At 42.9% G+C, this 27,676-nt stretch overlaps 1 protein-coding gene across 2 annotated transcripts; it reads left to right on the top strand.

Annotated features, from left to right (window-relative positions):
* Window positions 1–242: 242 nt before the first annotated feature.
* On the top strand, window positions 243–27,676 carry letm1 (leucine zipper-EF-hand containing transmembrane protein 1). Of its 2 annotated transcripts, none has more exons than XM_080480288.1 (14): window positions 243–636; window positions 7,595–7,652; window positions 8,626–9,112; window positions 13,900–14,043; window positions 14,200–14,337; window positions 15,279–15,482; window positions 15,563–15,682; window positions 16,224–16,355; window positions 16,451–16,609; window positions 17,141–17,239; window positions 20,009–20,143; window positions 20,228–20,421; window positions 22,333–22,471; window positions 26,156–27,676. In XM_080480288.1, exons 1-14 carry the CDS (start codon window positions 552–554, stop codon window positions 26,306–26,308), a joined length of 2,247 nt encoding a protein of 748 aa, XP_080336414.1. In that variant the 5' UTR covers window positions 243–551; the 3' UTR covers window positions 26,309–27,676. The 2 variants fall into 2 exon arrangements, with proteins under 2 accessions (XP_080336414.1, XP_080336413.1); XM_080480287.1 differs by having other exon boundaries at window positions 296–636; window positions 22,315–22,471.

Genomic DNA, 27,676 nt, shown 5'->3' with positions numbered 1-27,676 from the left:
GAAAGATACCCCACCAAAGTGTTGGAATCTTGAGGACACACAATTATAACTACACAGGTTCTTGTAACATTGTTAAAATATAATCCCACAGGTTTTTATTTAAATATTATTAAACCACGATCCATCAGGTTTTGTTGTTTTTCTTTTACATTATTCAAACATAAACCTTCAGGTTTTTGTAATTTTACTAAAATGCCTGGTCCAGGAGCTTTTACTTTGGAAACCCGCCGGAAGCCGTCACCGCCTCTGAGAGCGCGGACGAGCCGCGTCTCGGTGCTCTGACGTCACGGGGAGCACGGCTCGCGGTGGAGAGGAGGAAGGATATGACACGGACACTGTTTTTTCCAGGACATGACATGGACTCTCTTTTCGCCATAAACACTGAGAAATGTGCCGCAGCTTGTTGAGAAACTTCTAGAATCGGAGGATTTCTATGCGCCGCGGTAGTTTGGAGCACTTTTAACCCGCAGGAGGAGGCGAGCCGTTTAGCTGAGCCGTGACTTGCTGTTAACTGTTAAGAGAAATAATCGACCTGAGACTTCTTTGGAGAAATGGCGTTAATCCTGTTTACGAGGTCCCGGGCACCTTTAATGAAAACCTCCCGGTCTTTAAAGAATGAATTTCGACAAGGTAAAGGTAAGACTTCCTTCGATAACGTGTTGTTTCCTGTTGGTTTTAATGTTTACAGTGAAGCTAATCGTTAGCAGGGTTTGACAGAGGTCGGTGTTCCCGTTCGGCCCTGTTTGTTTTCATTAACAACCAGAACACAACGATTTCCTCTAAAAACTCTTTCTATGTCGTTATTTTAAGCTGATGATCAGCAGTTGCTTTGTGTGAAGGCATGGCGGAGTGTAAAGCACCGTCACCGCCACGAGAAGAGGCACAGCAGAATGAAGCAGGGAGGTTATCTGAGGACAAGCTGGCTCGGTTTCAGGACAAGCGCCCCCATTGCTCCTGCAGGAGGGAGAGAGGAGGGGATGAGAGAAGAGGATGAGGGGATGAGATGGTGACAGGATGAGAGAAGAAGATGAGGGGGTGACAGGATGAGAGAAGAAGGGGATGACAGGATCAGAGAAGAAGAGGATGAGGGGATGACAGGATGAGAGAAGAAGAGAATGAGGGGATGACAGGATGAGAGAAGAAGAAGATGAGGGGATGAGATGGTGACAGGATGAGAGAAGAGAATGAGGGGATGACAGGATGAGAGAAGAAGATGAGGGGGTGACAGGATGAGAGAAGAAGAGGATGAGGGGATGACAGGATGAGAGAAGAAGAGAATGAGGGGATGACAGGATGAGAGAAGAAGAAGATGAGGGGATGAGATGGTGACATGATGAGAGAAGAGAATGAGGGGATGACAGGATGAGAGAAGAGGATGAGGGGATGACAGGATGAGAGAAGAAGAGGATGAGGGGATGACAGGATGAGAGAAGAGGATGAGGGGATGAGATGAGGTGAGGATGCTGTTGCTATGGCACACAGGCTCATTCGATCATTCAGCGCCCCGGTGTCCTCAGGTCACCCCAGCAAGGTGGGGAAACAGGAAAAGCAGAGGTGTGAACAGGAATCTTGTTTTTGAGGCCTGTTGTCATGTTTTTGGTTTATTATCATTCAAGTGGTTCAGACGAACCGTTATACCTTTATAAAGGTGCAGTTTTTCCTCGAGTTGCTTATCATTTTCTGTTGTTGACATTTTGATGCAGAGGAACAGTGATGCTGCAAATGCATCAATACTGCATTCTTCTATACACACATTAAAAGAAACACTTGCTCTGCATACTTTTTGAGTTAAAATAATTCAACATCTCAAATTTAGTTGTATTTTTCATATGCACACGTTTTTCTGGTATTAATGAATTATTAAACATACCTTCCCAAAAGGATCACATTGAAACATTAGAACTAGAACTACTGTTGAGGTCTGCGCCTTAAGTTCTCCTCAGCTCTTCTCAATGAGAATATAGATGTTCACGTTAAAAAGCATCTTGTGATATGCTTTTGATTTTGGGGATGCGGGTTTGGTTTTGGTTTCTGAAAGGCATCTGCTGTTACAACAAGTCTGTTGCAACGATCTGCTGTTGAAAGGTGCAGCCAAATATATCGCAAGGATTTGATGGGCTGCTGTTCCTGCTTTGCATCTGTCAACTTCTTAAATTTGTTTTTCATGCTTTGTCGCAGAAGGAAACAACCAGAAGCACAAACTGTGTACACTGTCTAAATCAGTAGTCGACAGTACTTTTCTTACAGTTCATAATGTCTCAGTGAGGCTGCAGATCTGTGTGTGGTCAAAATGAAGCCACAGTCTGATTTAAAGTCACAACCATGATCAGAAGCATACAATCAAAGGAAAATGATCAAAAACCAACAAAGTTGTCGAACTGCTTCTCTTCTCAAACACTGCAGATGCACATGTGATGAACGTAAAACGATTCTAAAACAGAAAAGTCTTTGCAAATCACAGTAATTAACATTATGTCCTATTACGATGCTATTATTCCGTCTTTAGTCTGTCCATCTTGTTTGGATAAACCTGATATCATGATGTGTATTCATTACATGTATCAGCCCTTCCTGTGATAAGTGTGTTCACAGAGTAATCTGCAGCACAGACCTAATCTGATTCACATAACAGACCAGTTTTCCTTTGTGACCTGTCTTCATATATAATGAACTGGGATTGACTCCAGCTCTCCTTCAACTCCTAATCAAATGGTTACTATCAGATTAGTTTAGTGTTTTAGCATATACTGCATGCTATATAATCTGTTAGATATCGTCTCACAGTGGCGGAGACCTAAAGGGAAAAATGGAGCCACAGACACTTCTAGTATTTCATGTCTGCAGTCGTAGCGCTGCGTTTCCTGAATGCATCCACGCTGCTCTTATAAATAGATGAGAGAGTCATGATGGGGATTTGCCTGTCTAGAGTGGAGAGCATGCTCTTGGCTCCAGGCCCAGATTATCAGACGAACCGCAGAGCGTCCACGAGGTAAGGTCACCGCCTTGTATAACTCCACCTGAGACCGGCTGACAGTCGCTTTCTCCTTTAGTTTTCAGATGTGTGAGAAAAACTAATTGATTCCCCAGAAGAGCTTGTCAACCGGTCAATGTTTTCAACCCCTTCTACTGGATTATTTCTATTGTTATGGCACCATAAGAGCCATTTTGGAAAAAATGTCAGTGACTCTGAGCACCGTGGTCGTGTAAAGCCACAACCCTACGAACGTTTAACGTGTAAACGGGCCCCAGAATATTATCTCTAAAATCACCACATACTTTGTCTCATGCTGTGAAACAAACTTTGGTTATTTTCAGACTTCTTTATGATTTTCACAATAAGAGTTATCAGTGGCTGTTGGGATCTATAAACAATAAAAAACCTCATTGTGAACAATGTACTCATTCCTTTTTTTCATGATTTCTTGAGAAGAACTCTTGGGATCCAGTGTGGGGATGACTTAAGCTTATGTAGGAATGATTTTCCTTCACTGGTCCACATCGTCTCCTCCAGATCATGCTTTTTATTTCAGTATCTTTCTGAAGCCTTATTGGACTTATCCAACAATAAGATGATGCATGTGGAGGTTTGTCTTTGTGCACTAGTGTGCAGTCTTTCAAACCAAATATCTTGACAGCCTCAACAAAAGGCTGGAAGGTTACTGGTGGTAAAGATTAGAGCTTTATCTAGTGTCAGTATGAGGTCGCACCATAAAGCAGTGATAAGGTGATGAATGGGCCATGTGGTGTCGCAGCACTGTAAATGCCTCTGGTTTGAAACCAAGTGTTATTTCATTGTCAGTTAAACTCCATTTACACTGAGAAGTTATTCCGAGCTTGTTATCCGACTCAGAAATGTCATATTTTATGGAGACCGTGAAACCAGACGCTCAACACTTAAGAGTCTCTATAAACCTGAACACTTGGAGCAGCAAGCATACCACAGTGACGTGCAGTCTGGTGCTTCGTTTCCCTGAGAAGAGGCTTCATTTGACCTGTTTCCCACCTCTGTTTACATCCATACAGCCGCCCTGGCTTTACTTAATGTTAGATGTCCTCCTTTTCACCACCTGAGCAGATTGTTTTCAGTATTTAGTTTGATTCTCAGACGACCCGTGTAAAGTGTGACTTTCCAGCCTCATTAACGGAGCGTTTGAACGCTGCCCCACGGCTCCTGCCCCACGGCTCCTGCCCCGCGGCTCCTGCCCCACGGCTCCTGCCCCACGGCTCCTGCCCCACGGCTCCTGCCCCGCGGCTCCTGCCCCGCGGCTCCTGCCTGTAATTTAACTGCAGTGTTTGACTTGACAGACAGACAGCTACTGGCTGTGGGTCAAACAGGACCGGTGCATGTTAAAGGGAACCAGCCAGGTTATCTCCTCCTCTTCAGTCTGTTTCAGGCAACTGAAGATCAAATCAAGAGGTAGAACTCAGGTTTGGAGTTTCTCCCTGCAGAAGATTCAACCTGATTTGAACTATTCCAGTCCAGAGGACGGGCCAAAGTGTTCACCACACACGGCAGAGCTTCTTCTTGTACTGACTGCTAATCATTAACTCGCCATTCACTCGTCTCTAATAGGTGAAAACATGAAAACAAACTCCTAGGCAACTCTCAGTGCTGAGCGACGGCAGAGGAAGCTCACCAAACCTGATTTCCTGTTCTCACTTGAGGTCTTTTTTTTTAAAGATTACCCAGACTCTTCCACGTGGTTTATTCTTTCATGGTTGTTTCAACCTTTAATCTGACTGGAAGTGAAAAACTTTTGGCTTAGTGAAGTCAACGTTTCACTTCAGTTTGAGGAATGTTTCCGTACTCCTTCGAAACACAGAAACTTTACTTCAGTTCATAAGTTGTAGCTGAGCTCATCATAGTCAGGGAGCAGCAGGGATCTTCATGCGGCGTCCCGGAGCCCCGCTCTGATTCAAACTGATGATACGTTCATTGACGTGGGTCACGTGGGCGCTCATTCACACCCTGTTAATACATTACCTATAAATGTTTGATGATAAGCATTTCTGCAGTGGTTTTGTTCATTTTCTGTTTCTTTTCCTCTTCAGATTTGGCCTTTTAACAACCAGTCTGCTACACTCACTGTGTTTCCTGGATTTGATCATGACAGTAGCTGATTGGCCGTCCTTGCCTTTTGATATGTCTAATAAGAGTTGGGTTATGGGGTAAAAATATCATCTTTTAAAACTTCTGAAGAAAACTGAAGCACTTCGACACTTATTTCTGGATTTAAGTTCTGTTTTTATGTTTTTGCTCAAAACATGACAAATGCTGATTCAGTGAATCCTCACTGGTACAAATGCAGAGCTATCTTCGGGGCAAAGGCACCCATTCATTTATTTTCTTTATGCCTTTATTCATTGACATGTGGTGGAGCTGATCCCAGATGGGCAGGTAACTTCATGCAGGGACTGACTCAGTCAGTTATTTTTTGTATTTATTCACATGCTATTCAGAGTAAAAGTAACTGTATTTATCATGTTGTTCTATTAGAAATTGTTTGGCATGTAGACATAAAATGGTGATCGACATGAATATGTCCTGTAATGATGATTAATCAACATTTTGAAAGTATTTAGATATTTTGAGATCCAGTTGAATTTCTTCTTTGTGTGTGAAAAGTTGAAATTGTCCTGTAGTCATTATTTCCAGAGGAAAACGGTTGAGATGTTGAAGAGGAACCGGGATGTTCCTCATAGTGGAAACTAGAAGAACCCACTGAGAAAAGTGTTTCCTGTCTGACTTTGTGCGGTGGACTTTTCCACTGGACTTCCAGGGATTTCTCTCTGTCTATGCTGCAGTCGCTCACACTGTTCCAGTAAACACTCCTGGCAACAGTCCTCGGCCTGGCATGTTGACCCGGGTCGTACAGGATCCACTTCAGCAGGCCATGTGACAGCTACTGGAAGAGGTGGGGCCATGCCCATTGCCTCCCTGTGATTGGCTGAAAGCCCCTCGGAGGCCCCGCCTCTTGTTCTCGTGTGAGGCTGTGAGCCCCACGTTGGGCCTCTGTGAGGGTGTGAGCGTACAGACTTACAACAGATCAGAGCAGAGATATTCAGAGGAGAAGCCGCTCTGCAGACACATGAATGGAAGGAGACCTCTGTATTCCTAAAGATCTGCTCATAAAAGCACTTTTTCACCACAGGTACACTTATGCATCTAATCAAAATGAAGCCATTGTAGATATTTAGCATTTTTTAAATCAATCATTCAAACAATCAATGAATCAATCAATTAGTTTGGGCTCATGACTGTTTGAAGGATGTTCTTCAGGTAGTCTGGGCTCATGACTGGATGAAGGATGTTTTTCAGGTAGTCTGGGCTCATGACTGGATGAAGGATGTTCTTCAGGTAGTCTGGGCTCATGACTGGATGAAGGATGTTCTTCAGGTAGTCTGGGCTCATGACTGGATGAAGGATGTTCTTCAGGTAGTCTGGGCTCATGACTGGATGAAGGATGTTCTTCAGGTAGTCTGGGCTCGTCACTGTACCATTCACAACACCTCCACCACCATCTGGAAACCACAGTGGCTGATGCCGATTGCCTCCCTGACGTCTCCAACATGGTGGATGGACTTTGATCAGAGAACAGCACTGAGACCCACTGGTCTCTGGTCCAGCTAAATGCTCCCTGGTCTATGAAGACCATGAGGCCTGGTCCTGCAGGTGGTCAAGCACCAAACCACACTGATGGAAACGGTTTCCGATGGTCTGACGTGACACTTGGAGCCTCTAATCTCCTTCAATGTTCCTGGAGTCGAGGGGATTCCTCATCCAGCTCCTTGGAACTCTGTTCACCACCAAGCTCATCAGAACATCCTGTTTGAAGCCGTCAATGGCGAGATACTGTTGATCAGTTGTTAAGTTTGTAGGTTGAACCACAGCATTTGTTGATCCATTCATGGATCAAATAGCTGTTGGGATTTTTTCTGTTGACTTCCTTGAACAGAATCACTGAACATTTGGACATTCAGAAGTTTAGAGAAGCTCATATTAAGTTCACCTGGAAAAGTTAGAGTGCATTTTAGCTTCATTCTGAAATTTCACCTGGAAGCCCTAAATCCTGAACATTTTCAGTGTGTTTCACCTTTCAGACAGTAAAATCCAACTATTTGCAAACACACACACGTGTGAGAGGAGAGCTGAGAAGCCAAGGTTTCAGAGTTCACAGGGTCAAGTTTATACCGTGTTTATGCTCTGCAATGAGTTTTCTCCCCCTTTGAAGTGATAAAGACCAGATTGAGTTCTCCTCAGGCAAGCTCATATACTAACTGTTATGTACAGGAGGAACGGCAAGCTGTGTTATTACATAACCGCTGGTATTCAGTGCATGTGACTGAGCTATGATATGGCTGCATATACCGAGCAGACAGCCGATAATGTGATTTACTCTGTGTGTGTGTGTGTGTGTGTGTGTGTGTGTGTGTGTGTGTGTGTGTGTGTGTGTGTGTGTGTGTGTGTGTGTGTGTGTGTGTGTGTGTGTGTGTGTGTGTGTGTGTGTGTGTGTGTGTGTGTGTGTGTGTGTGTGTGTGTGTGTGTGTGTGTGTGTGTGTTGTCGAGAGCTCATGTTATTCTTCTATCTTTCAGGGAAACTACAGGAAGGTTCCTGCTTCAGCTGCACGAGCCTCAGACTCTACAGTCAGAAGTGAGTCTCTAAAATGATTTACATAACTTTATTTAATTCTATTACATTGTTTTCATCACATTCACTTTTGTTGCTTTTTTCATTATTTCGTTGCTGTGTATTATGATTTTTTTGTACTTCTCATTTATTCATTCTATTTCATTCTATAATTTTTTAAATCTAAATTTCAAATCTTTTTAGTTTTTTGAGTTATTTTTCTTGTTTCTTCTCACTTTTTATCTTCTCGTGTGTTCAGTGCTGTGTAAATGAAGGCTGGGAGATGTAGGCTCTGATTACACGACAAAGATTTCAATTGAAAATACAAAATATTTGATGCATTTTTCCATTTACGTGACAGTATCTGAAAACACAACTTTTTGAGAATGTCTCCCAAGGTGGAACTTTTCAAAAACACTCTGATTCTGTGTACGTAGAAATAGGGGAAAACCCAACTTTCTGAAAACGCTTGGTCTCCGTGGAGACAGTGGAAACGCTGCCACTGCACGTTCACACCACGGCTGTAGTAACTAGTTCTGCACATGCTCAGTGGAGACAATCAGAACAATGTTTCCTCCGTGGTGTCATGACTCCCAGTCCAGATTCTCCTGGGACTTGGTACTTTTATTTTGACAGTCACCGTAATAACAATCCAACTTGGTGGTCTAGATGTCCATGTTCTCTTATTGTTAATGTTTAGAGCTCATTATTCTCTGCTGCATGTGTGTATAGTTTCACAAACAACAGCACCCACTAGTGGCCCAACATGAGAACTACATTGTTTTCAGCATTTCTACCATTTCAATTGAAATGGACATCATTGTCAAAACACAGTAGTGCAAACGCAAATCAATTCTGAAACCAAAACACAGAAACTATGCATTTTCACTTGAAGCGTTGTCGTGTAGATGGGGCTATAAATGTACTTGCGTTTTAGAAAACTACCTTTCCTCTCATCCAATGCTTTGGGTATTTTTTCCCTGCATGTTGTCTTCAGGTGTGACGACCTCGGGCTCAGCAACCTGTCCCAGGTCTCCTCGTTCGGTCCGTCCCGCCCCCTGTCAGATGAGTTCGTCGGTCCCTGTCGGAGCTCGGACTCGCAGCGGCTCTACTGCGCCCTGGTGTCGGCGCCGTCCTCGTCCTCGTACCCCGGGATCGCCGCAGGGACACGGTGGACAATAGCACGACCGCAGGACATCCGTGGCGTCCGGTGGATACACGCCTCCGGGAGGAGATGGGACGACTCCAAGGTAGAGAAGTCTCTGCGGTCATTAAAGGACAAGAAGAAGAAGCTGGAGGAAGGGGGACCGGTGTACAGCCCCACCCTGGACACGGTGAGACGGACACTGCGGCAGCGAGTCGTGGACGAGATCAAACATTACTACCACGGCTTCAGGCTGCTGTGGATCGACACCACCATCGCAGGACGCATGCTGTGGACGGTCCTGAACGGACACCCGCTGTCCCGCCGTGAGAGAAGACAGGTGAGGGCGGAGAGAAATACACATTTACACCGGTGAGCCACAACATTATGACCATCATGCTCACGATATCTCTGATAAACTCTTCATCATAGGGCTTGTTTTTGTGGGATGTTTACCCCTGCAGCTGAATAACCTGTCCTCAAAGTTTATGTTAAAAGCAAAAGCATTTACAAGCACAACTGTCATCACATCTTCAAACCTGCAGCCCGTCTGCGGCAACCTGTACCTATTCCATGGAAGGAAAAGAGGTGAACCAGCTCACATCCAGATTATAGAGCATTTTCCTAATCTTCCTCCTCTAACAATCCAGATTATAGAGCATCTTCCTCCTCCTCCAACATCCAGATTATAGAGCATCTTCCTTCTCTAACATCCAGATTATAGAGCGTCTTCTGTCTCTAACATCCAGATTATACAGCATCTTCCTTCTCTAACATCCAGATTATACAGCATCTTCCTTCTCTAACATCCAGATTATACAGCATCTTCCTTCTCGAACATCCGGATTATAGAGCATCTTCCTCCTCCTCCTCTAACATCCAGATTATACAGCATCTTCCTCCTCCTCTAACATCCAGATTATAGAGCATCTTCCTTCTCCAACATCCAGATTATAAAACATCTCCCTTCTCTAACATCCAGATTATAGAGCATCTCCCTTCTCCAACATCCAGATTATAGAGCATCTTCTTCTGCTAACATACAGATTATAGAGCATCTTCCTCTGCTAACATCCAGATTATAATGCATCTTCGGCTGAATTTAGTGAATCACATAGCAACAATTGAAACTTGCAAAGTTACCTTCTTACTTCATTATTTTTAATGTTCAGCCACTCGATGTGTTCTATCTTCAGAATGTGCACATAAATGTTTTATTGTTATTTTCAAAGGACTAACTGGTAACTAATCAACCACTAACTAGACTGAAGACTAACTTGTTCCTAATGTTTAAGGCGCTAATGTTAAAGGAAGCTGTCTGTCTGTTCCACTGCTGGATCCACCTCAGGGTGTCAGAGTGCTGGAGCTGATCTCTGCCGACTCTGGCTGAAGGCAGGTTTCACCTGGAGAGCTCATCCAGACAAACTCACATCCTCACTTACACACAATTTGGTCTCTAAATAACCTGGAATGCATGTTCCTGGACTGCTGAGGAAACGGGAGTATCTGGAGAAGACTCATGAATGTTCTGGGAGAACATGCAAACCAAGCCAGACTCAAACCAGGAGACAGTCTCGCCTCCACGGTGGAGGACCGTGAGGAAGTGAAACATCTGACCAAACAGCTCAGACATCTTGTTCTCTAATGTTTAATCCACTGCCTCTGTAACTGGATCAATGATAGAAATTGGCTGCACGCTGAGTGTTTACTCACCAGACGCTCAGCAGATTGAGCAGCTTGATTAAAGCTCTTCAGGGAGAAGCTTTACCTGCTGAGGAGAGAAGTTGTTGTTTAACGTTAGCTTCACGCTGAGTTTATTTTCTCAGCTTACACAGTGGGAGGAGATGAAGAGCATGGTTACACTTCAATGTAACCTCAATCCCATTGAATTTCAGCTTATAGTGACTCCGTTATTCTAATTTTAGTTAAAGTTTCTTTCTAATTTACTGTTAAATACAAAGAGAAAATGAGTTGATTTCATTGACATACTTTCCCTTTGGTAAATTGATACCCTGGGTTTCCACTGCTGGGGTGTTTGTGACATCCAGAGCAGCTGAGTGAGGCCCGGTGCTCTCTGCAGTAATCTGACCACGGTTCTGGCTCTGAGGGTCAGCTTCAGAGAAGGTGAGCAGGTCAGACGGACTCTGTGCCGAGCTGCTCCGACACACCACATGTGGAACTTCATGCATACAAATGGTGAGCGCTTCATCTGGAATGTGTGGTGTGTTTATTGGACCCCTGCTGACCTCTGCAAGGGGATTAATTATGTTGACCTTTGCTTAAATGCAAGGAGATGAATGAGTGAATGAATGACAGTGAGCTGGAAGGAAACCCAGCGAGCAAACACAACACTACACATTAATTCCACTTACATCACAAAACATCCGTGAGACCCTGAAGGTCTTAACCCTTCATAGGATCAGAACACCGAGAAATTCCAGTGTGTGAAAAGAGGGAACATTTCAAGACATTAAGACGGGAAACGGAACCATTTGTAGCGTTTGGTGCCTGTTTACACGAGAACAATTCTTGTAGAGCCACTGAAAAGAGAACTTCTTGAAAGTGCTTTGTCTCCGTCTCCATGGAAACTGGGAAAAGTGCAACTTTTGTGAAACACTGCTCCTGCTACTTGTCACCACGGCTGTAGTAACTAGTAGTTCTGCACATGCTCAGTAGAGCCAATCAGAACAAAGTCTCCTCCGTGGTGTCATAACTCCCGGTCCATATTCTCTTGGACTTGGTACTTTTATTTTGACAGTCACTGTAATAACAATCCAAGTGTCTGTCCACTAGAATGTAGGTGTTCTTCCACTGTCAATGTTTAGAGCGGATTGTTCTCTGCTGCATGCGTGTTTGGTTTCATCTCAAAGACAAACAACAGCACCAACTAGTGGTCGAACATGGAGAATATTTCTTTGACTCAATCAGTCAAGAAAGCAAATCCTGAAAGATTTGGTAACAATGTGGGATCAGTCAACATCATGGTGCAAACTGCAAAGCATTATGGGATTGATCCACCTATTGAATCTGATTATATTGTTGATAAACATACACCCACACACCAACCTGATCACTCAATGGGATATAATTCATTCAGATTTATAGAAAACTGACCTTGTAAACACACTTACTGTGAATAAACACAATTAAAATTAAATTTTAATCGAAATTACTCATATTTTGCTTTCTTACTGATTGAATCTCATTATCCTACTGTGCAACGTAATATGAGCAAAAGAGCATGTCTTTTTGGAAGCATTTTTTTAAATGGGTACTTGCACTGCGTTTATGTATTCAGTACTTTTATATAAGATTGTTTTAAAAAATACATTTCCCGTTGTGGGCAGTTGTGAGCCTTTCTGAATTTTTAGCACAATTTTACGAGTGTCATACATTTACAGTTCTTAATTTGAAAGTTGAAGACTTAACTTTTCTTCAACATACACAATGAAGGGAAGCCATCGAGAGCAGTATGGGATTATTTTACATGAGGACACTGGAGACCCTGACAAGGAAGTGATTCACAGCTCAGACAGGTCCAACATTGTCTGTTTATGTGACAATGCTTCAGAAAAGTGTAATCTGTGAAGGTAGAGTACATGTGACGGCACAGAGGAACTGGAGCCTGATGGATGCAGGTGGGTGCTGATGATGAGGGGTGAGCCCCTCCATTAAACCCACTCGGACCCCCTCCTGCACCTTTTGAAATGCAGCGGACTCCCCGTGAGTCTCCCGAACCCCTCCACACTCCATTCATCTAACCTGAAGCTGCTTTGCCTCCTTAATCTGCCCTTTTCATATTCACTTCCAATACTCAGGCCTCCGTTTAAGGCTGCCTCTATTTTAATCCGCCTCCCCCTGGAAGATGATATACATGTCAATGGGCCACGAACAAAGGCCTTTTCACTCCTGCTGATCTAAATTCCTCACCCCACCAGCCCACTGACATGCAGGTGGGAAGGTCGGAGAAAGGACTCGTGTTCTGGCCTTCTTGGTCCCGGGACGGTCTGTAAGCTGCCGCCGGACAGCAAGACAATGATACTGACCAGTGTTGGCCCGGTGCTTCTGTTCTGTCCGGATTGTTCACGTCTCAGCTGAACAAAAGTACTTCCTATTGGATCAAGTGCACATATTTTTTTAAACCTTTTGAGGCAGAATGTTCACTTTGGTCTAATAATGGCCACATGAGTCCGGAGGTGCACTCTGGATGCATGGGCTCCCAGGCAGAAGCGCTGAGTAGAGGAGGGTGATTGTACCAGCAGACAAAGGAAGAGGAGGTAAACAGATTCAACATTTCCACCTGATGCTGCCCTCTGCTGGAGAAGCACACACATTACAGCCCGCTGGACTTAAATCACTCCTTCACTGTGAACTGTTAGAACGATACAGAAAAATTAAAGAAAAGAAGAAACTCACAATATTTTTAGTCTATGGAAACACTGACACATGTTCTGGATCGTGATGATGGATTTTCTTTCCCTGCAAACATTTAAAGTAGTCTAAACAAGGATATGGAAGGGTCTGGAACTCCTGGACTCGGGAGGTTTAGAAACCTACAGACAAAATGCAGAGAGACAAGAGAAAATGGATTTCACTTATATCACACTTTTCCAATCACATTCACCTATTCACACACACATTCACACACCTGGAGGTGTGGAGGCACCTGCCATGTAAGGACCTCAGTACATCCATTGGGAGCCGTTTGGAGTTCAGTGTCTTGCTCAAGGACACTTTGACATATGGATAGGGGGAGATGAGGAGTCAAACCTGCAATATTCCGATTGAGAGACAACCACTTTCCCAACCGAGCCACAGCCGCTTCCATCGCGCCGCAGTCTCACTTTCACTGTCACTGATTAACTGCAGACGTATGTTACTGTGTGTGAGAACCCACAATGTATGTTGAAAACTGCACACGCACAGGAAGACAATGCAAACTGCACAGAACTGGACTCGTGACGGCGAGAGTGCCAACCACTGCACCACTGCAATAATCTTCATAACGAGGAAACTCCCTGGTGTTTAATACTGAAGTAACCAGCTGCACTAATCGTCTCACTGGTTTCTCTTAGTCAAACATTCATTCATTCACACGGCTCCGCTGGTTCTTTGTTTTCTCCTCAGTTTCTCAGAACGTGTGCAGATGTCTTCCGGCTCCTTCCCTTCCTCGTCTTCATCATCGTCCCCTTCATGGAGTTTCTGCTTCCCGTCGCACTCAAGCTTTTCCCCAACATGCTGCCGTCCACCTTCGAGACACAGTCCAAGAAGGTGAGCAGAAGCTTTTCTCAGCAAACCATCGGTTGCAGCTGAATTATTCACATTTCTCCACCATTGTTGCCACCAGAGAGCCGGAATGGGAGTGTGAGGAATGCTTTTTCTTTGGCCGCCTTGAAACTTTCTGTTTTCGTTTTGGATTTTTTAAAGGAGGAGCGATTGAAAAAGGAGCTGAGGGTGAAACTGGAGATGGCCAAGTTCTTGCAGGACACTATCGAGGAGATCGCTCTGAGGAACAAGGCGGCCCAGGACACCGTGACCGAGGAGTTCTCCACCTTCTTCCAGAAGGTCGGTGTGGCTCCATGACAGCAAACAAAGGGCAGAACATGAAGAATGGACACTCAGTGCTGCCTCCTGGTGGTGAACTCAAAGAATTGTCTTTGTTCACGTGATCTATAGTAAATGTAGGAAATCTTAGAAATTAAGATATATTTTTAAAAGACATAATAAATCCTGATTTATAAAACTACTTAAACACCTTAGAATTGTTCATTAATTTATGGGTAATTGCAATTAAGTTGAGTTATAGAGGCCACTGAATATATACCATTTGTAAAAACACGAGTCAGTCAGAGAATGGTTTTAAGTTCAGTATTTTATCACAGATCATTTTAATCTTTATTATAGTGGACCATAGTCCAATATATTTGCACACATTGTTTCAATTTATTTATTTATTTTTGCTTCCTAATATATTTGAATATTTTCAGTATATAAGTTATCTAAAGTTCAAATGTAATCCTTATATCATAATATAAAATTAAATCTATACTTATTATAATAAACTATATTCCCCAGCCAGATCAGCTGGTAGAGCATCAGACTCTCAGTCTCAAGGTAGAGGGTTCATGTCCCACGCTGGGCGCCACCTTCTTGTGGGCTCTCCACCTTCCTGTGGGCTCTCCACCTGCAGGAAGGTTCTTAATGGGTCAATGTGATCTGGGTGACGGTGCTCAGACTGACACCCCCACCACCCGGGAACGGAGAAGAGGGAGGAGATGGACGGATGAATAAACTATATTGGCACTAGAACTGAGCCCATCTGACTATATGTCCTTAAATAAAATGAAATGTAAATAACAATATATTCAGGTTGAAACTACCTGCCAAAAACATTGTCATATTGAATTTCTTTCAAGCCATGAGATGTTTTGAATTCCTGCACTATTTGCATGAAAATGTTACTTGATCTGAAGTCGAGGATTTCTGTAACGACTCCATTGCTGCAGATTCGTGACTCCGGCGAGCGTCCCAGCAACGAGCAGATCATCAAGTTTTCCAAACTGTTTGAGGACGAGCTGACGCTGGACAACCTGACTCGGCCTCAGCTGGTGGCTCTGTGCCGCCTGCTGGAGCTGCAGTCCATTGGCACCAACAACTTCCTGCGCTTCCAGCTCATCATGAAGCTCCGGGCCATCAGAGCCGACGACAAGGTGCCGAGCTCCTTTCATTTAACTGATGATGGTAGCTCTCTGAGTTTCTCAATTAAATGAGCTCTGTGCTGTTGGTCCAGCTGATTGCAGAGGAAGGAGTGGAGAGTCTGAACGTGAACGAGGTGCAGGCGGCTTGTCGAGTTCGAGGAATGAGATCTCTGGGAGTCACAGAGGATCGTCTCAGAGAGCAGCTCAGCCAGGTAATGAGAAACACACCCAAGATCAATCCACACTTCTGGATGTTTCCTTGATTAACAGTTTCCCTCAATATTTTAACCGGAAAAAAAATATCTGTTTGCTTTGGAGGTTGTCATATATTTTAGTTTCTTGTTGAAGAAATCCAAAACAATGAAAACATTTTTACACAGAATGTTGCAGCACTTTTCAGAGATCCCTCAAATGTTAGGTCCGTTCATAAAGCAAAGCCACAGATTAGCTTGTTTGATATATTGATGCTCAGTAACCTTCTTTTTTTTTTTGAAGAAATTATATATTTATGAACAAGAACCTGTCTTAATTTGAATAATGTTATTATTAATGCACATGAAAGAAAAAGATTGAGGAAGTATTTGCTGTTTGGATTTCTTCATCTGAAGAAAGTACTGACTGTGTTTGGTTAAGTCTGAGTAATTCTTTAAGTTTTTACACTTACATTATGGTATGTACACAGCTGTGTATGATGGGATTGTGTAAGAATGCGTGTATTTAAGAGTTTAAAGTTATTGTTCAATCCCTTTGTAGTGGCTGGAGCTGCATCTGAACCAGCAGATTCCCACGTCCCTGCTGCTCCTGTCCCGGGCCATGTTCCTGCCCGACACCCTGTCTCCTGCAGACCAGCTTAAAACCACGCTGCAGACACTGCCTGAGATGGTGGTGAGTCATCGCCGCAGGACATTTACTTCATCCAGTAAAGCCTGAAATAATGGAAGACTAAAGAAGAATATGAAAACGTCTCCCTGGTTTTCCAGACCAAAGAGGCTCAGATGATGGTGGCCGAGATGGAGCTCTCCAAAGTGGACAACAAGACCAAAGTGGAGACGATGCTGCAGGAGGAGGCGGCCATACGCCAGGACAACAAGGACCGGGAGATGGAGCGGCTGGCCGACGCTGCGGAGAAAGCTGCCAAGGTAACGACTCTCTGAGGGTCCGTCACAGGAAAGTCTGGGTTTTGGATCCAGGGTCCAAATTTAGTTCTTCCTCAAAAAGTCCCAGTTTGTGGTGTCGTGCTCTTGATTGGAGGATTTTGTATTTTGTCCTCTCCTTTACTTTCATGGAGTCACTGTTGTTATCACTTACATGTGTTGCTTAAATACGATTTGTGGAGGAGAGGAATTTATGGAGTCTGCTTTTTGAATTTTGCTTGTGGATTCTATAAAACTGCAGTAGTAGTTAACACAACCTTTAGCTGCTATTCTTATGAAATGATTCTCTTTCTGGAATGAATATTTGGAATAAATTCATCCTAGTCTCATATTTTAACCAAGTTTAAGATTTTAGAGTTTGTTTGGTCCCCAGAAGAGTTTTTAAATGTATTCTTGAGGTCATGAGGGGTTTCCCTGCATCATCACCACGCTTTATCAACTCAGGACTTCTGTGCTCCATGGAAATGCAGGCTAAATAGATGGTAGATGTTTCATCAGTTGCGCTGTGTCCTGCAGGAGGGAGAGGTGGAGCTGGTAGCTGAGGCGGCGTTATCCAATCCTGAAAAGACCTCCGAGACACTGAGAGACACGGCGCCAGTCTTGGAGAGCATGAAGGTAACGTCCTCACATCCAACACTAACGCTCCTCATGATTGTCCAGGCAAATGTTAGCTGAGATTTAGAGGTTGGTATGTGTTGTTTTCTGACTCCTTTTTCAAAGTCAGTATTAATATTACGCAATAACAAGCTGTTATCTGTTGTCTCTCACTGTTTTCTCATCTGTTTGTTCCACGCGTCACACAGTTTGAACAGTGGCAGGCGTTCCTGCGCTTCCAGGTTAGGTTGAATAACGATGTCTCCTCCCAAACAATCCCGGTTTATCTTCCTCGTTCATCTGAGCGCAGACAGACGCGGGTCAAACAGCTCTGACACATACTTCTCTACTCACATACTAACGAAATTGGCCAAATGAAAGAGTTCAGGTGGAAGAGATGACGTCCGAGTCTCATTCAGTGACGAGAGAAGAAGAAAATAAAAGCCACACACTCATCTGTGTTTGATGAAAAGCAGACCGAGTAAATTAGAGACATGTTGTAATGCCTGGGATGTAATTATGTTTTCTTTTCTATTTAGTTCTCAGCAAAGCTTCAAGACTTCAGAACAGATAAAAATAGATCTGAAACGATGAGAATGTTGTGGAACTTTATATAGATCGAGGGAAAATAGAGTAGAACGTATTGAAAGAGGAATGGAGTTGAAAAGAATCACATGAGTGCATTAAATAGAATGTAACATTTATGCAATAGAATGGATCAGAATAAATGAATAGAATCAAATTCAATACCTTGGAATTAAATGAAACAGAATAGGAAAATAGAATTAATGGTATACATCAGAATGGAATTAATTGGAATAGTGTTGAACTGGAAAAGTGAGTGGATGAGAATCGAAAAGATTGAGATAATATAATCGAGTGGAAGTAGAGAATCTAATTGAATGGAATTGGTTGAAACAAAAGAATAATATAGGGTGGATCAGAAAGAATTGGAGTAGAATAAATATTTACTAAAAGTGAATGGAATATAATCTGAGTGGAGTATAGAATAATGAAGCTGAATATAATGAATTGAAGTAGAAAAGAATGTAGGAATGAAATGGAGGAATATGTTTTTATAGATAAGAAAAGATCAGAATGTGACAGACCAGATTAAAAGAAAGTCCAATCTGCTTTGTGTGAGTGTGACTCATTCTGGTGCTTTACAGCCGCACAATCCGCACTCATCCACTGTCTCATTAAGAATGTAAAATGACCCCCAAGGGCCAAAAATAAACACTCCGTTATTAAGTTTGTAAAGTGCACTCAGCTCACTGTGGTTTACTGGAAGTCCAGTTCAGTGGCGGCTCGCAGAATAAAATGAGCTCTGCTGATGTTGTTTCCTCGTGCAGATTTAAATGTCTCGGTTCTAGACGACTAAAGAAACGCTCCGTCTGATGTGAGCAGCTTGTTTGACCCACGTCTCTGTGGATTCTCCCTCCTCCTCTCCTCCGAGTGTAACGGCTCTCCTCTCACTGCGTCTGTAGCGCCTCACTTTCCTCCATCATATGGTGACGTGTGCCTGGATGATAGGGAGTTTCCGTGTGTGTGTTTGTGTGTGTGTGTGTGTGTGTGTGTGTGTGTGTGTGTGTGTGTGTGTGTGTGTGTGTGTGTGTGTGTGTGTGTGTGTGTGTGTGTGTGTGTGTGTGTGTGTGTGTGTGTGTGTGTGTGTGTGTGTGTGTGGTTTATATTAAATGCACATGTGGCTCTGGGGGAAGTGAAAGCACTGTTTGACCTACTTCTTAAAGAATCATGTAGTAATAAAGATGGTTTATCAAACAAAAAAAACAGTCTCCCACTATCTAAAAAGCATTTCAGTGTATTTTACTTCAACTTGTGCATTAGTATGTTAAAGCAGTGGTTCTCACTGTAGTGCGGGGGTCTTATGTGAAACACAGCAGCAGGGAACATCTGGAGTCAAACAAATAATTGTGTTTTTAAAACACACCTTTTCTGGCCTGAATTTATTGTTAGAGTGACAAGTTAGAAAGTAGGAAAGCCGTGGAATACAATAAAACTGGAGCTCTAATTCTTCCAGCAGAGATGAATTAAAATGATCAGGTTTTGATGGTTTCACTCAGCATAGAAAGGTTTCCCACTATTTCAAACTGAAGATATCTACCAGGAGAACAGTTCTGCTTTGTGTTGCTTATATGTGGATCCCATTTAGAATAATGTCTTAAAATAAGTAGTGCCACACTAATCTCATTGATTTGGAAATTTGTATTTAATTAATCAATAACATTCTTAGGATTTCATACAAGAAGCATCATTTCCCATTTTTAACAGTTTTTTTGTAGATTGTTGAATCAATAAATAAACATACATATTATTTTCTGGAATATAAGTGGAGCCTGTTTTTAGTTGTTTACCTCGTCATGTGACTTGGATATTTAGAAAAAAAAAACATCCGTGACCACGAGTTGTCACTGTGTGACCACAGAAAACTGCTCCACTAACACAGAAAAGCCTCCATTACTTCTGTATTTGTCTGAAAGAGTAATAAAAATGTCTCCAAAAGGAAAAATGTACGCGTCAGAATTTAAATTAAATTATTAAATGATTTCATGTAGAAAGAAACTTTACAAAGTCTAACCTTAGCACTGAGGTGAAACCAAAGACCTAAATAACTTGGTTATATCCAAATTCTCTTCGTGTTTCAGTTTTTGAATGAACATTAGATCCACAGGGCTTCGTCTTCCTCTCCCACTTTGAAGAACTTCACCGTTTCCAGGGAGGCATTTCTTTCACTCGTACTGCGTTTTGTTTCACCTTCGCTCTGTGTTTCAGGGCGAGGAGATCACCAAAGAGGAGATCGACATGCTGAGTGACGCCTGCTCCAAACTGAAGGAGCAGAAGAAGCTGCTGACGCTGGAGAAGGAGGAGCTGGAGGAGCTGAAGGATGACGTGCAGGAGTACAACGAGGTGCGGCTGTGGTTTGATCTGCGGTGAGCTGTGTGTGCGCTGCAGGTTATTGTGGACGGTCAGCTTCATGAGCCTGTGTTTCAGGATCTGGAGGAGATAAAGAAGGAGCTCTCCAAGACGGGACAGGAGAGAGCTCTGGAAGAGTCCAAGGCCAGCAAGCGGCTCTCCAAGAGGGTGAACCGCATGATCGGACGCATCGACAAGATCATCGGGGAGCTGGAGAAGGACAAGGTCGTTCTGGACGGGCAGGTGGACAGCGGGGCGACCCCGCCTGTAGGGTGAGTGGCTTTAACCAACTCCTCCACTCTCTCAGCTCCCTGGATAGCTTCTACTCTCAAAAACATCACAATTGACACTATTTCTGAAAAAGCACTGATCCTTTTCACCATTTTACAAGCTGTCGTTTGTGGCTGTGATGCTTCTGTGAGATCAAAATCATCAGTTTGTTTGCAATATCTGTAAGAACTTCATCTTCATTATTTCCTTTATTGTGCTTTCCTGTAATCGAGCTGTCAGCTGCTGTAAACGGTACAACCAGCGTGATTAACAAACCTTCAGGGATTAAAAAAAAAAAAGTCATATCATTTATCTCTCCACGTTTAACTTTGACAACCTGATTTTTAATATTGATTGATTGCTTCAGCTGAAGTCAAGTGAGGATTTGAAATCATGCAAACTGCAAAAAAACATGCAAATATATTCGATAAGACTTTTAATGCTGCAGCTTCTTGATAGTTTCCATCTCCCTTGCTTTATTAGACATATAAGACATTTTTCAAAATATGTTGTCGCCACCAATAATGTAACAATTATGTTATGTCTAAAACATAATGAAATATTGTGACTCATAGTCCAGAATATGCGGTAATTCATTCAATTTAACAAGTTGAGAGATGCACAAGTTGTCAAATATAGTCATCTGCCTCATAAAGTAGATGATTTAACGTTTTGTGAGCATTTTCACTTGAATTATAAGCCAGTGCAGCATATCAGTAAACAGCTTGACAAACTTAATTGTTTTAAGAAACAAATGTCTTTAGCAAGACTTTGACTTGTGGTGCTGCAGCTGCTTGGTCGTCCCCGTCTCCGTCCCCGTCTCCGTCCCCGTCTCCGTCCCCGTCCCCGTCTCCGTCCCCGTCTCCATCCCCGTCTCCGTCCCCGTCTCCATCCCCGTCCCCATCCCCGTCCCCGTCCCCATCCCCGTCTCCGTCCCCGTCTCCGTCCCCGTCCCCATCCCCATCCCCGTCTCCGTCCCCGTCCCCATCCCCGTCCCCATCTCCGTCTCCGTCCCCGTCTCCGTTGCTATGTAACGTCCTTCCAGTGTGTTTCTGTGTCTGTCTGCTCTTCTCATCAGCGCTGAAATAAAAAGACAAACGTATGAAATATGCTCAACATTCACGCTTCAGGCTTGAAACAGCTTGAAAAAGTGTTTCATTTTCTCAGTGGCTCATTATTGTAGCTCTCCATGACAGTTTCATCCAGTTTTTTTCATCTTTCATCTCCTTTCATTGTAAAATGGTGGTGGAGATAAAATAAGAACAAAAAAAAAGTGTTTCCCCTCTCAAAAACATACATTTTAAATAAAATATTTTATTTGTTTTGAGTCCAAATTCTAACAGATGTGAAATTTTTCAGATTATTCTTTGCTAAATATAGTGATGCCACGAGGTAAGCCCCGCTGTGGTAAACGTGCTCCTGCTTGTGAAACATCGCTAACGTCGCATCGTGATTGTTACGTGCACAAATTGTGCCGTTCGAGATTATTGCTGTGCTTCAATTTACTAAACCGTCTGTAATGATAAGAAACGGTTCTAATCAAGCAGAGTTCACCTGATTTTAGAAGTTTTGGATGCATAGATCTGCCTTCAGAGTTTGATTGATAAATGCACTAAATGTTGCTAACAGGACACACAACTTATAAGACTAATTGATCCCACTGTTGAACGCTGTCTGCAACTGTCAGTGTGTATATAAAATCAGATGAAGACGAGCATACTGCATTCAGCTTGAATACACTTCATGTTCCAAATTTCTCGCTGTGCGCCGAAATGAAGCGGCCGTAATCAGTTTTATTGGTGTGCCCTGGGGACCTTGGATGCAGCATGTTGACCTCAGGTTTCTCCACCGCATTTTACGTCCGTTCCGGGGTGGTAACTGTTTCCTGTATGCAGTCTGTTCTACACCTTCAGGGAGAACCTGATCAGCATCGACGAGCTCATCAGCATCATGCGGCAGATCCAGAACATTCCCGAGCACAAGCTGCAGAGCATCGCCGAGGCGCTGGACGACAACAAGGACGGGAGGGTCGACATCGACGACGTCATCAAGGTACGTTTCTGCTCCGGAAAGGTCACTTCAGGTTGATTTGTTTTAAAAAGTGCACGGTGGTGAACGCTCTCGTCTCATCTAGCTTCTCTAGGTACTTTCACACATTGGCTCTATGAGTTACGATGATCATTTTCCCGTCATTCCTGGACATTCCTTATGTGACGTAATGCATCTGAATAAGGTTTTTAAATGGGCGTGTAGGTGCTTGACATTCTTGATATTCGTGGAGCATGTTTTTGGCTCCAAAAAGTCTTCCAGAACTATCAACAACCACCGGGATTCCAGAAGTTCGCAACTGAGCATGTCGATAAGTTGTGATGCGTGGTGTTGCGTAAGAGAGTGTGATGGCATGCGCTCCGGGTGTGTGTGGAGCCATGTATATATATTAGGGATGTCCCGTAGATATGGGATCGGGGCTGATATTAGTGATTTGTGAGTGATCGGGGATCGGCAAATCCAGCCGATCACCCCGCCGATCTGGGAAAAAAAAAAAAAAACGCGGTCCACAACGTCCCCTATTAACCAGAACAATCAGGGACTAGAAGCTCTGGTAGAGCTGCAGAAGCTAGAAGCAGGCGGAGCGGGGCCATAGACCTATAAAACTAGAGTTATATATAGTGGTTTATGTGTTTATGTGCAGAAGTCTACTTCTTAATTTCTATGTGGTCTGTCTTCTTCTGCTTTTTTATTGTTTGGTGAGTCACAGCGCCCCTAAAGGCCTGGCATGTGTACTACATGCCCTGAAGCCTCGTGTTGAGCCGTGTTCATAGTGAGGTGTGGACGGTTTGTTGGGAGAAGGACAGGGAGGACAAAGATCGTTTTATCATTGTGTGGATGTTCCTCAGTTTACAACAACAACTAAAGAGAAAGAGAAGAATTCTGATTCAATAAGTGACTTTTACAATAATTTCTAGGTAAACAAAGCTTCTGCCAATAGTGCTTTTAGCTTCAGACATCTTAGTTGATCCAAAAATACACTACTGAGTATCTTTACAATAGTAATGTGAGTATCGGATCGGGAAAGTATCGGTATCGGCCGATACTCAATTCTGAAAGATCGGATCGGGATCGGGGGCAAAAAAGTGTGATTGGGACGTCTCTATTTTATGTATACTGTATATATACACACACACACACACACACACACACACACACACACACACACACACACACACACACACACACACACACACACACACACCCAGTGGCGGACTTGGATTGGAATGGACGCCCTGAGCAAACACCCGCGCCTCCACGAGATGCATCTGAGACGGTGATTCACTTTTCCTCTCGTGAAGGAGAGGGCTCGTTCACAGATCGTGCCCTGGACGGCTGCCCAATCGCTCATAGCAAAATCCGCTACTGTATCAAATCCTCCCGATTCGCCACTTCCTGGAAAATTAACGAGAGAAAGTGAGAATGCACAGTGGCGCACAGCAGCGCGCAAATATTGTTGACCGTGTGTAATGACTCGTGATGAGCCGCCACCGTTTAGTGCAATTAATGTATGTATGTATGTATGTATGTATGTATGTATGTATGTATGTATGTATGTATGTATGTATGTATGTATGTATGTATGTATGTATGTATGTATGTATGTATGTACATTCTGACTCAAGCCTGGGTTGGACCTGCAGACCTTTCGTTGGAGAGTTTGCATGTTCTCCCTCCCGTAGGAGGAATGGATGGAGTGCAGATGGAAATGTTGTTGGATGAGGACAGAAGGTCTGAGGAATGAGAGTGTGAGAAACCTTGGGAGTGGAAAGCATGTTTGACAGGATGTAGAGAAGTGAGCCTGAGATGGTTCAGTCACATGGAGAGAAGAAATGAAGAGTACCTGGAACAGAGAATGGATGGAGATGTAATGCAGCTGGAGGAGGAGAGAAACCCTCAATTCAATTCTATTTACATAGTGGCAATTACAACACAGTCATCTGAAGGCACTTTTACAGAAAAAAACAACAACAATTGCACATGAGCAAGCAGAGGAGACCATGGGAAGGAAAAACTCCCTTCTAACAGAAAGAAACCTGCAGAACCAGACTTAGGAGGGAGAGAACATGTGGACTATGAGAGAAGAAATGGATGGAAACGATTGTCCACGGCAACTGACAGAAGAACTTTGGCTTCCTCTTGCACCCATAAACAAACATCTGAGTGACTCTGAGTCCACGTTTCCTCAGTAGTGATTTCAGGTTAACCTTAGTTACTTTCTGGCTGTTCGATTACACAACAACGACATTGTGGGTTTGAAAACATGGCACTCGTCTCTGTCTCCGTGTCTCGTCCAAAGACACTTTGACACATGCGCAAGGCAACATGGAGCTTCGTTCAATCTGTTCTATCAACACAATCACAGTTCCTCCGGGGGCCTGTACTACGACACTGGATATTCTCTCATCGGGGTAACTTCAGTACTAACCCTTGGTTTTTTGTACTACGACACTCGCTCACTTCTCACTGGTAATTGCCTCTGAATGTCTTGCCTGCTCCGGAGCAGGTTACGTTCTCAATAAGTGGTCAGAGCTCCGCCTCCTGACCAATCAGATCTCTTGGAAAATGACCTGCCTATTCTTAAATGATGGTGATTGGTGCACAGTTTCAATTCAATTCAACTGCATTTATATAACATGGCCCTTTTGCCCCAAGCCAGTAAGTGCCCTTTTTGGCAAGGTGTTTTTTTTTTTATATATACGTATTTAAAAAAAAAAAGAAAGTATTTATGTTCTCTTCTTTGCCCCATTATACAATAAACTATATATATAAAAAAATATATTTTTAAATAAATAGCGCAACATACTTTGACCGTGGTGTCAGATGACCTCGGTGGCCAGCAGTACAAGCCCCCCTCCCCGCCAGGTACCTGGGGGCATGTAGAACCAGAATCTAGTGGTGTTTGCTGAAAATAATCTGATTTCTTTTCTGAAATTTTTAAGCTCTGCCTGTACAGCAATATTTATATCTATAGTATATCTCTATTTATCCATCCGTCCATCCATCCATCCATCCATCCATCCCTCCCTCTCTCTCTCTCTCTCTCTCTCTCTCTCTCTCTCTCTCTCTCTCTCTCTCTCTCTCTCTCTCTCTCTCTCTCTCTCTCTCTCTGTGTATATATGAGCTGCGGTGTCTTGAACACACCATGAAGCCCTGGTCAGCTTCACTGTGCTCACTAAGCAATGCAGAAGGCAATCTACTTCAAAACGTCCCCCAGCATCAGATGGTGATAAAAATGTAGTTGGACAGATTATTTATTCACAAGAGAATTTGCTTAACATTTCTTAATAATTGTGATAATAGAACAAAGAAATAACCATTGTCGCACATACGTCTTTAAATTAATTTGGATTGAGCAACGTTAGATTGTGTTTTCGGGGAGAGATTTGAACTATAAAAATTGTGATTATCTTGCCTCTACATTCTAAATATGAATAAGATGATGGTTTGGTTTTAGTCATTGTCAGCTTGTGTATTTGTTCCACAGGCTCAGTGTTTGTATTTACAATCTTTCCCTGATCCCTGCTCAGACAAGCCATGAAGGACCTTCTAATCCAAAGAGCAGCTCTCAATTCCTATTGAATTAAAACATTTAGCTTAGAATATGTGCTGATGATGGTTTGTTTTATATATTGTCCTAAATTGAAATTGCTCTCCTGTTCTTTCTCTTTCTCTTATTGTTTGCAGGTGGTGGAGCTGATCGATAAGGAGGACATCGACATCTCCACCACGCAGGTGGCAGACATCATGGTGATGCTGCAGAAGGAGGAGAAGCTGATGGAGAAGGAAAAGGCCAAAGAGAAGGCAGAGAAGGAGCAGGCAGCCACACTCAACAGCTAACTCACTTTGTCCTCGCAGGCAGATAAAACCCCCGAGAGGTTTGTGACCATTTCCCAGTCACAGAAAACTCTTCATGGGACGATAACAAGGTAACAGAAAGTTACCTTCCTGGAAAACAAACTCCGGAAAATAGTTTCAGAATAGGTTTAAGAAAAAAAGGCTTTTTGCTCTAAAATGCACAATATCGACAAGAATATTATGTTATATGTCAATACTTAGTTTTGTGTAATCCTACACAGTTATATATCGATACAGGGAACACAGTGACAGGAAAACATCCAGTTGGGAGATGATGGTTGGAGGCGAAACCGTCTCGCCTTTCCATTTCATTCATCTCAGAGAAATGAGGGATCATTTCTGGACTTTTGCACAGTGAACATCGTCACCGCCATTCCACTCACTTTTACTTGATGGTGTTTGTCCGTCCCGTTTCCATATTGTAAAGAAAATGTTTTCTTTTTTTGGATTGTTCTCAAACAGGTAGCTGATTACTGGCTATAGGAGGTTGAAATGGTGGCTGCAACCAAATACAGAACAAAACAAACAAAAAAACACAGCAAACTATTCAAAAACATCCGATCCGTTCAGCTTGGAGGTGTTGGTGGAGCTTAATTCACTCTAAAATTACTAGTCTCAGCATTCCTTTACAATTCTAATCATCATGAGGTGGAAACCAACTTCTTTTCCATCAGTGTTAAAGAAAAATACTGTAATTAACTGTTTTTCTGCTAAATACTAAATATTTTTGATGAATTTTTCATCTCATTGACATGCAGCTCTTCATTATCTTTTATGTAAAGTTGCACTTTGGGACATTTTTGAACAGATTCTGGTTATTTACCATCCTGACTGACGTATAAACGAACAAACTGAGCTGGATGTGTGTGGGAAGCTGCTGAGGACAGTGACGGAGGCTGGTCGTCTCATCTTCATTAACATGTATAATTTGAATTCATGAGTTGATAATTAATTGCTCTTAAGTGGCCTTCTCACATATTTGGGTTTCGATATTGTTGTATATTTATTTTTATTTTTTAGTATTTTCAGAATATATTCATACTCTCAACTTAATTGTCAGTTAGTTCGTTAGTCAGGGGAGTTTGTATGTATATATGATGGAGAGTTTGAAAAGATCCCCTCCTCTCTTTTTTGTTTTGTTTTTGGCACTGAATGTTTGTCGGATGTAAAAATAGATTCCTCAGGTCAATTGGCGCTCTGCAGAGCAGCCGCTTGTGTTTTCTAATCCAGGGATTCTCCTAATTAATCATACCGCCAATTTAACGGCCCAGCAGAAGAGACGTCAACACGCTGTTTGGTCTTTATTTGTATGGTTTAATGCACAATGATGTAGAAACAAACATAACATAT

This window comes from Lipophrys pholis (assembly GCF_963383615.2).
Source record: "Lipophrys pholis genome assembly, chromosome: 14".
Classification (NCBI taxonomy): Eukaryota; Metazoa; Chordata; class Actinopteri; order Blenniiformes; family Blenniidae; genus Lipophrys; species Lipophrys pholis.
Note: the sequence above shows the minus strand (reverse complement) of the source record. Positions and strands in the feature narration are given on the sequence as shown.

Coding starts and splice junctions, on each gene's coding strand:
- letm1 (XM_080480287.1), top strand. CDS start 552: ATGGCGTTAATCCTGTTTACGAGGTCCCGGGCACCTTTAATGAAAACC. Junction 14,338..15,278: donor TCTCCACCTTCTTCCAGAAG/GTCGGTGTGGCT, acceptor CCATTGCTGCAG/ATTCGTGACTCCGGCGAGCG. Junction 17,240..20,008: donor CAGTCTTGGAGAGCATGAAG/GTAACGTCCTCA, acceptor TCTGTGTTTCAG/GGCGAGGAGATCACCAAAGA.